At 43.6% G+C, this 10,814-nt stretch overlaps 1 protein-coding gene across 1 annotated transcript; it reads left to right on the top strand.

Annotated features, from left to right (window-relative positions):
• Positions 1–439: 439 nt before the first annotated feature.
• On the top strand, positions 440–3,440 carry LOC138643585 (serine/arginine repetitive matrix protein 1-like). The gene is made up of 5 exons (XM_069732461.1): positions 440–597; positions 682–768; positions 941–1,136; positions 1,283–1,442; positions 2,370–3,440. Exons 1-5 carry the CDS (start codon positions 502–504, stop codon positions 3,436–3,438), a joined length of 1,608 nt encoding a protein of 535 aa, XP_069588562.1. The 5' UTR covers positions 440–501; the 3' UTR covers positions 3,439–3,440.
• The last annotated feature ends 7,374 nt before the right edge of the window (positions 3,441–10,814 follow it).

The following is a 10,814-nucleotide window of genomic DNA, read 5'->3' as shown; positions in this document are numbered from 1 at the left end:
TATAGAATGATTCTGCGCCCTTTTATTACATGTAATAATTTTTTAATGCAAGTTGTGTATTATGTTCAGCACTGTGGTTGTGTAAAGACCTTGTTGTATGTTTCTGGTTGTGATGTATGGCGTTGTATGGCCTTTTATATTGTATCCGTCCCTGTTGGATTTATTGTAAAGTATGGTGTGTTAATGTTTCTGCCCTTAATTTTTGGGGGTTGATAATTTTTACCTTTCAAAAATCTATTGTGTTTTTTTGGGTTTCTACATGCATACTGTACTTTTTAAACAAAAAAATATACTCTTTTGGGATTACTACATAGGGTCTGTTGTAGATTAGTTTTCTTATCTTTAGGCTTTTGTTTACTTTGGCATTGGGTTGTCTCTGCCATTGTTTCTTTTAATCAATGTGGCAGTGTTGTTTGCTCAGCGTTAGTTCAGTTGGAGTGCAATGTTCTTTGTGGTTGAAATGAAAATGTTTTTTTTTTTTTATATTGCTGGATTGTGCATATGAGCATAGGATCAATGTTATTTTGTTTGTTTTTTCAGAATCAGAATTGCATTATGGCCAGCGATACCAGCAACACCCCACCGCTGACGAGTCCGGTGAGTACATGATCTACTATTGCTTACTATATTCGCTGTCATTTGTAGATGGGTCACTCAACTTTTTGGTAAACTATTTTGCAGGCTTCTTCAAGTGAGGAGGAGAACCAGGAGGAACAGAGGGAGCAGGAGCAGGGACCACGGGGCCAAGCTGTGGTTGCAGGACGGAGAGTAAGTTTTTATTTCAAACCTATTCATTTTTTTTCTGTATTTTTTTTGTTTTTGCGGGTATGGGGGGGTGGTGGGAGGGGGTGGTGGTGTTTGTGGTAGGTGGCGGTGGAGGAGGTAGGGACAACTTTTTTTTTTTTTTCTTGCAAACATTAATATTTTCCTTTTATTCTAGGTTTCACAACGGGCCCTGGATGAACCACTGGATATTGACCTGATGGTGGCATCCATAGAAGCACGGGGCCCGTTGTGGGACAGCCGTGACCCCCGGCACGCGGACCAGGGCATATTGCGGCGTCTGTGGTTAGAGGTGGCACAATCGCTGTGGGATGGCTTCGACAGCGCTTCCCCCAAGGCCAAAGCTAGTTTCCGTAAGTATTTCCAAAATGCTGCTGTGACCCATCATGCCAGGATTACACAACCGTCTGTGATGTCTTCTATTGGTATTGCACACGGTTGCGTAATCGTTTTCAATATATTCTCTAAAACATTTTTTATTTTTTTAATTTATACACAGTTAAACAATTGAGGACCAGATGGCGCTCCATGAAGGACCGCTTCAGGAGGGGCCTGAAAAAGGAGGGACAGAGCCGTAGTGGTGCTGCCGCTTCAAGGACCTCGGTGTACAAGTACAACCGTATACTGCAGTTCTTGCGACCGGTCCTTGAAAGCAGAGAGTAAGTATAGTACCTATGCTCACACCTAGTTTTTACAACATGCATATTCACCTACTATATTCCAGCCACGTAGCTTATTGCCCAGCCAGTTATTTTGACAAGTACAAAGTATAGAAATGAAGAAAAAAAGGAAAGCTCACCGAGGCGTGAAAAGTAAAAAATACATACTTTTATCCTCTTCAATAATAAGCAGAGGATGAAACATCAGCACAATACAATAGACACTATCTACGCGTTTCAGGTGACAGGGAACATCCGACCTGAAACGCGTAGATAGTGTTTTTATTGTATTGTGCAGATGTTTCATCCTCTGCTTCTGATTGAAGTGAATAAAGTATTTATTTTTTACTTTTCACGCCTCGTTGACCTCGAATTTTTTATTCATTTCTGGTCTTCTCACACTTGACACAGCGGCTCCCTTCTGTGATTACTACAATGGAGAGCTTGACTTACTAGTAATTTCCCTGAAATCATAAGTATACAGAAAACAGAAAGATAGTAGATTGGCCATGCCCAGGCAATATTTCATAGTGGAGTAGTATAGTGCCCATCCAGTTGTATCCCAGATTTTTTATACACAAAAAATTAAAATATAATAGACACGTCATACCTTCAACTGCAAGGCAGGTTATGTTCCCATGGTTGCTCAGCTCGCAGGACCTGTGATGTTGTCTCGGTCACATGACCGTGACGTCATGGCAGTTTCAACGTAAGCATAATTGTCTGGCGTTACAAACCGCAACCATGGGTGACTATTTGTAATTAAATAAATGCATTTTTTTTATATATTGATGGTGCATATGCAGTGTCAATATTAAAAATAGGTTAATATTAATGGCGGCAATGGATACCTGGCGGTAAAGTTAATTAATGACGCATGTGAAATGTGATATTTAGTATACTAATGGTTTCCTTATGTTTTCACAGAACACACAGCAGCACCCGCGAGGCTGTCCGACCCTCTGGAGCGGTCCTTTGTGAAGCGCCATCTGAACAGTCGCAGCCATCCCACAGCGAGAGCAGGTCTGCACCACCACAATCTGGCGAACCGGCAGCCGGTACATCAGATGTTCCCTTGGCCGAGGCCTCTGGCGTTCCTTCCTTTGGGTCTTCCCGACAGCGTCAGCGGGCCTCGGACAGGGCGGTCATGCCCGAATTTTTACATTTGAGCACCGTATTTCAGAATGGTTTCAAGGCGCTGTGCGATAAAATGTCCAATATCGAACGGCGTCTTGAAAACATCGAAACGGATCTCTCGAGGCCGGCCAAACATTTTTTTAGTGCCATTCACAAGGGCATGGTTGAACATCTTACGCCGGAACTCCAGATTTCGGTCATGCAGGGCTGCAATAATGCATATGTCACTGCTCTGCAGCAGGCTCGGGTCATGCAGTCAGCGACAAATGTGCCCGCAGTACCATCGCTGGCTGCCATGACTCCGACTCCTGCTGCAGAGCACCACCACAGAGCTCCGCGTGCCGAGGGCCACCGCCACCACAGAACAGAGCCCCAAAGTTCAGAGCATGACAGGCCTTCAAGGGCACACAGACGGGAAGCCGACCCACACCCAGAGGGAGAGAGGAGGCAAAAAAAGAAGAAGACGACGACGACAAGCACTACGACCTTGGCTATGGCTGCTCCCAAAACTACCACCAGAACACAGCCTGGGTCGACCCGGAGCACACCAAGTACCCAGGCTGGGTCTACATGGAGTACACCCAGTACCCAGCCTGGGTCTACAAGGAGTACACCATCACAGCCTGGGTCTACCCGGAGCCGGAATAGCCAGCCAAGGACACTGGTCGTCCCTCCTCCTCCCTCACCTCCTGCTTTGGCAGTCTCGCCACCATCAATTGCCTGGATTGATGTCGGCATCCCGTCTAGTGTCATAGACTATGCTGCTTCCTCCCCCTCGTCCTCCTCCTCGGTCTCCTCAACACCCCCAAAAAGTGGGGGATATCAATCCCCTTTAATCGCTGATGTTGATACCCCCTAACATTTCCCATTCCTTTTTTTTTTTGTGTCCCTAAATAAAATTTATATTTTTTTTTTTAAAAATTAGTTTTTATTGTCTCAAATAAAGTTTGCACCAAATCACACCTTGCGCCGTATACACAAATCTTGTCTTTGTAACACCTGATGTGCAATGTCTGACAATATTTTTTCAATTTTTTTTTTCATTTTTTTATAGGGCTGTCGCTCATTGTACTATCAGATGTTACAAACACAAACAGCATTGCTCAATATGTCAAGTTTAAAATGTACCATCACACAACGATTTCAGTATCGATAAAGTTGGTTTTTGTGTGTAACCGACGTTATCTTTTCTGAAATCGTAAAACGATTAGGCCCCTGCTGTGTCAGCGAATGATTTGGAATTTTTTGGGGTAACTGGTCACACGCTGTCATTGTTGGATCGGCGTGTTTGACACCGATCCAGCGATGTCTTTGTTTTAAACAAGGGAATATTGGGTTACTATCGCAGTGTTTTAAACACTCAAATAAAATGTGAACAATACCCCACAAATATAAAAAGGTGTCAACCACGTCCCTCGCCGTCATCTTTCCGCACTGACTGACACTGTGATTCCCGCCCGTAACGCAGAGCACACCGTTGACTTAATAATAAACGCTGTGCTGTGCTTTAGGGCTGGCACAGTACGGAAAGCTGACGGCGATGGACGTGTCACACACCGGAATGTAAGGGTTTTTTGTATTTTTTAAAATTACATTTACAATGGTAAACATCGTGAGTGCGGCCATAACACGGGGACTTGCTCTTTTTTGGTCGCTGGAGAGCTGTCTGTGTGACAGCTCTCCAGCAACCACGCGACAAATAAACAACGATCACGGTCCGGTCGTATCACTGGTCGGTCTCGTTGGATAATAGTTTTATTAATGTACATTAAGAATATTGGTCAGGTGAGGTGGTAGCAATGTTCACAGTGTTGCCACTATTTGACTCTGGACGATTTATAGCATCCTGAGTACAATAGTGTTAACTCTGTAGAGTTTTGCAAACATGATCGTCTCCCTCCTTGTCAAGCCAGGTTCCATATGCAAATAGTCTGCAGGATTAAAAATGGTTGACAAGGTGGGAGCCGATTATGTTATACGTCAAAACTATGGAACACACAAATTTTGTGGGACACACATTACTTTCAATAAAATTGGATTTTATTACTATTACTATGGAAAAACGTATGGGAGATTTGTTTTTTGAAAACGGAAAGGCACAAGAACTTTATTTCAAAACACAACGCATTAGACAATCAGGGGACATTATAGGATGGTTAAATGACATGGACTCCACAGTGTTTACATGACATCATAATAACAAGAAGAATTAAACCATTTGATCTTGCCATGAAACACGGCCAACATCTGAAACAAAGTATGCAGCAAATTGGTCCCTCATATGAGCAATCTCCACAGTTGTCCGCAGAGGATGATCTTGATAATCAGGCAATGGATTTGGTATGGGTTCATCGAGTTCCACGTTTACTCTCTCTTTATCAATAATAAAATTGTGGAGAACCACACACGCCTTCACCACCTCATCCACTGTCTCAATTTTCAAATTTATAGCGGATCCTAAGATACGCCATTTGGAGACAAGGATTCCAAAGGCGCACTCCACAGTTCTTCTGGCCCTGGACAGTCTATAATTAAATATAGTTTTGGTGCGGTCCAACCCCCGACTGGAGTACGGTTTAAGTAGGTTGCCACTCATTTGAAAAGCCTCATCCCCAACAACAACAAATGGCAGGGCCGGGCCTTCGGTGTTGGGAAGAGGTCGTGGATGGGGGAAATTAAAATTGTTATTGTACAATCTTCGGCCCATATCAGACTCCTTAAATGTCCGTGAATCATTTGCACGGCCAAACGCTCCAATGTCCACAGCGAGAAACCTGCAGTCCGCACCTGCAATTGCCATCAGCACGGTGGAAAAGTATTTTTTATAATTAAAAAAAAGAGATCCACTTCTTGAAGGCTTGGTAATCCTAATGTGCTTCCCATCCACGGCTCCAATACAGTTAGGGAAAGAACACACTTGTTCGAATTTTTGGGCGTTGGCCTGCCATATTTCTCTTGTAGGGATGGGTAAAAATTCCTCCCGGAGGTTGTCCCACAATGCGCGGCATGTGTCGGCAATAATACCAGACAATGTGGAGACTCCAATCCGAAACTGGAAATGCAGTGATCTCAATGTCTCTCCGGTAGCAAGGAAACTGACAAGAAGAAAAATAAATAAATGTAATTAATTAAATTGATTTGAAAAAATTTTTCATTCATAATTACAATCCCCCACCCCACAATAGCAAAACACATTACTTTAAAAAATAGCAAGAACATATGAAAACACATTACTTTAAAAAATAGCAAGAACATATGATCCTTCACATTGCATTACGTACCGTAGAGTCACCAGCAGACGTTCCTCGGGGGAAATCTATTTACGGAGCTGCGTGTCCTGCCTGGAAATGCTTCCTTCCACCAGACGCATACCACCCTCATCTACCCATTGGTGGCATTATCTATTGTCTAGACACTAGACCCACCCTCTTCTATTCATTGGTGGTGTTATCTAGTGTCTAGACACTAAATTGTGTGTAAAGATATAATCATTGTTTGACAACGCATGCGTCGTAAAACGCTGCGTTTTTTGTAAAAACGCAACAAAAATGCACAAAAAACGCTGCGTTTTACGACGCATCCGTCCGACGCTTGCATAAAAAAAGTTGCGTTTTTGCGTGCGTTTCCGATCCGTCGTGCGTTGCGTCGGCAACGCAGCGTCGCATGACGCTAATGTGAACGTAACCTAAGCTGCATTCACAGCCTGCCTCTCTCTCTCTGCCATACAATGTATCTCTCCCCTCCCTCCACAATGCCTGGCCATTCTCTGCAGACCTGGATCTCCTCCTTCTTATCTTACTGAGGGATGAGTCACAGACAGCTCTGCTCAGATAATGCTGCTCCATACATAAACACCACATGTCTTCACTTTTCCTCCAGTCCACCATGCTGCTGAGCCCACTGTGTTCTTATTTTTGTAAACTCTGTAGCTGTGTTTCTGATGCAGTAACTGCTGGTGATAGCAGATCACAGGGCAATCACACACAAAATGGCTCTGCCCTGTGATGCTGCTCTTCATTCTGCCCCAGGGATATTAGACCACCCAAAAGGGGAGGAAAATGGTGATGTCAGCAGTTACTGCCCCAATTTTCCAGCAAAGAGTAAAGCTGGTAAGTCTTACTATAGCTGCTTGAGGTCTAAAACGGAAAATGCTCCCCCTCGTGGTAAATATATATATTTGTAAGAAAATATATATTTTTCATATAGAAATGTTTGCAAACAGTGCAAACATTGCATTAATACATTAATACATTTTATTTAGTATTTTAAGCTTAATTTCACACAAAAAACAAACTACACAAAAACTGGTGGCACCTTCCCTTTAAGTGACCATTCTTGTTACCATACTTACCCTAGGGCAATCCAATTTACTTTTAGGTGTACACCTATTCTGAAAAGGAAGCTTAGGGTTCTATACAACATGTGGACAATATGTGTTTGCGATAGCCTTTGGGATTTACAAATAAATACCCTTGGGATTAGCTGAAGGATGCAGTCAATATTATTAAAAACTATTTCCAGCATAAAGAAGAAGAATGAGTCCTGAAAATGATGCTATGTGCTCCACAGAGCCCTGATCTGAACATCGAGTCTGTGTGGAATTACTTAGAGACAGAGGGATCAGCACAACCCTACATCCACAGGAGATCTGTGGTTCTCCAAAGTGTTTGGAACAACCTCCCTGCTGAATTCCTTAAAAACTGTGTACAACTGTACCTAGAAGAATTGATGCGTTAATGCTGTTTTGAAGCCACGAGGCAGTCATGACAAATATTGATTTCATTTAGATTTATCTTGTGTTCATTCACTTAACATTTTGTTAAATTTTAAAAATAAACTATTAACACTTCTATTTTTAAAAGAATTCTTAGATTGCAACATTATTTCCACACCTGCCTAAAACGTTTGCACAAAAATATAAGCAAAGCTAATAACACACAAGAGAGGTGTTATAAAGGTACAATCATCTGCTAATTTTATAAGATGTCATATAGAACTAGGAGCCTACAAAGCTGTCAGAAAAAAACCAGAATATCTGTGTATTATCACATGGGAATACTGTTCTTCAAATTACATTTTCTTTTGTATAGTGAAAAGTATCACTGTCTACGGGAACATTGAAGTCCTACAGCCAAAACTCCCTGTGGGAGAAGTAAAACTCATTCAATAGGATTCAGTAGTAGATAGTCCGCAGGGCACAGTCAGGTGTCCTGTTCTCATAATTTCCTAAATGTAGGGCAAAATCTAAGTTCTAGGCTGGGGTCAGATGGGCTTATGTAAAAACATCTGAATTTCATCCATAAAACTCTTAATCTTCATCCAAATTGTCATCCGCCGTATTACATCCTTGTGTCATCTGTGACATCTGTGACATCTGTCAGTCACGCAGTAGTAGGCAGTGCAGGACGGGGTGTGGAGCTGGAGTGAGGGGGTGTCGGATCTGCCCTGGCTCTTCGTCTTCATTTGCATTTCAATTCAAACACTGATTAAGGAATTTCTGGACTCTTTGGACTCCGCACTGGCCTCGGAGAGTAAATGATAGTTTGTTTTACAAAGCAGTCTGCCGCCAAGTGAGAGGGGTTTTCAGAAACCTGGAAATCCCCCTTAATAACCTTTTCATTAAAATAATTGTGTGCTTTCTCTTTGTCTTGTATGTGTTCCTTAAAGAAGTTGCTGCCGAAACATTAAGAATGTATTTAAAAGCATTTTTTGACTAACACTATCTCATGTCTTCAACTATCACAGGTTGTATCTCTTCTTTTAAACATTTAAAAGTCACACCCATCCTTAAGGTACCTTCACACTAAGCGAGGTCGCTAGCGAGATCGCTGCTGAGTCACAAGTTTTGTGACGCAACAGCGACCTCAGTAGCGATCTCGCTATGTGTGACACGTAGCAGCGACCAGGCCCCTGCTGTGAGATCGCTGGTCGTGTCGGAATGGCCTGGACCTTTTTTTTGATCGTTGAGGTCCCGCTGGGTAGCACACATCGCTTTGTTTGACACCTTACCAACGACCTCGTTGACGACTCAGACACCGACACGTAGGCGTGCATTTGCGTTGCCTTTTCCGCACCCCTCCGCTCCGATTGGTGGTCGCTACTGCGTTCTGATTGGCGGTCATGACTTCAACAGAAGGCGACATAGTAGTGCTTCCATCCTTTGTTCCTGACCGCGTGGTGGTTTGCAGATCGTTGTAGAGTTCTCCGGCCTGTGACTCCTCTTCGATTTATCTATTCTTCAACGGTTCTTCTGACACCTATATTTTGTGCACGGTAGGTATCGTTTGGGGTCTCAAATGCGTTTTCATTTTTCCTTAATTTATTTAGCAAGGCCGCCACCAATCGGAACTGAAAAGGCAACGCAAATGCACGCCTGTGTGACTACAACGTCACACAGGACATCCCTCATCAAGGTCTGAATCGTCATAATAGCTGCCATGTGACAGGGTCACAATGACCAACGACATCGTTGTACAGGTCGCTACAGGTCGCCGCATCGCTGCTGCGTCGTTGGGAAGATCTCACTGTTTGACATCTCACCAGCGACCACATAGCGATGCAGCAACGATCCCTGACAGGTTGTATCGTTGTCGGGATCGCTTTAGCGTCGCTAAGTGTGACGGGGCCATTAAAGAGGACCTGTAGCCTCCTGTGCATTCCCTGACACAGTAAGATGCCCCCACCGTGCATCCCTTCGTACGCAGTATAATGTCACAACACTGCAGTGTCACCCATCCCACTCAAAATAGTATAGTGGCTAATACATAGCCTTGTTCTCACATTGAGCTGTTTAGGCCTGGGCTGTGTTTGGCTCCTTGCGGTAGACAGACAGGCTCAATTGTGGATCCCCAGTGGACTAAGACATTGGGTCTCAGATATCAAAGAATAATTTATTCCACTTTCATATGATTATCATATTACTTGCCTGATAAATAACAATATTACACCTTCGGCCTGGGACAGCTCATAGAATCCCACGGTTTGAAGTACCATCTCTACGCTGATGACACGCAGATCTACCTATCTGGACATGACCTCACCTCCTTACTGACCAAAATCCCACAATGTCTGTCTGCTATTTAATCTTTCTTTTCTGCTTGCTTTCTAAAACTGAACATGGACAAAACAGAATTCATCATCTTTCCCCCATCTCAGTCTACCCCTTCACCAGACCTATCCATCAATGTCAATGGCTGCTCACTTTCCCAAGACCCGCATGCTCAGTGCCTCGGGGTGATCTTCCACTCTGCCCTCTCTTTCAAGCCACATATCCAAGCCCTTGCCTCCTCCTGCCGACTCCAACTGAAAAACATTTCCCGGATCCGTACATTCCTTGACCAAGAAACTGTAAAAATGCTCGCGCACGCCCTTATGATCTCCCACCTCGACTACTGAAGCATCCTACTCTCTGGCCTCCCCTTTAGCACTCTTGCACCACTCCAATCTATCCTAAACTCTGCTGCCTGACTAATCCACCTGTCTCCCAGTTATTCCTCAGCCTCTCCTCTCTGCCAAGCCCTTCACTGGCTTCCTATTGTCCAGAGGCTCCAGTTCAAAACCCTAACTATGACATACAAAGCCATCCACAACCTGTCTTCTCCATACATCTGTGACATGGTCTCCTGGTACTTACCTACATGCAACCTTTGATCCTCGCAAGATCTCCTTCTCTACTCCCCTCTTATTTCTTCTTCCCACAACCGCGTACAAGACTGCTCCCGTGCTTCCCCCAAACTGTGAAACGCTCTGCCCCAACATATCAGACTTTCGCCTACCACAGAAACCTTCAAATGGACATGAAGACCCACCTCTTCTGACAAGCCTACAAGCTGCAGTGATCCTCAGTCTACTGAACCGCCGCACGACCAGCTCTATCCTCTCCTAGTATATCCTCACCCATCCCCTGTAGACTGTGAGCCCTCGCGGGCAGTGTGTTCTCTCCTTCTGTACTTGTGTGTGCCTTGTATTGCTCATGTTTATTGTACTTGTCTATGTATGCCCCTTTTTTCACATGTAAAGCACCATGGAATAAATGGCGCTATAAAACTGAATAATAATAATAATAATCTGTGTGTCTGTATTTTACATCCATGGTGATATCTGAACTTATACGTCAACAGTTTAAAATTCAAATTATCAAATACAGATTCCTAGGTTGATCATTGCAATTTATCAGTAAAAATTGGATTCTATTTGGATGATCCTTATTGGATCAGATTTTGTTGCGCACACTTA

This window comes from Ranitomeya imitator, chromosome 6, assembly GCF_032444005.1.
Source record: "Ranitomeya imitator isolate aRanImi1 chromosome 6, aRanImi1.pri, whole genome shotgun sequence".
Lineage (NCBI taxonomy): Eukaryota > Metazoa > Chordata > Amphibia > Anura > Dendrobatidae > Ranitomeya > Ranitomeya imitator.
Note: the sequence above shows the minus strand (reverse complement) of the source record. Positions and strands in the feature narration are given on the sequence as shown.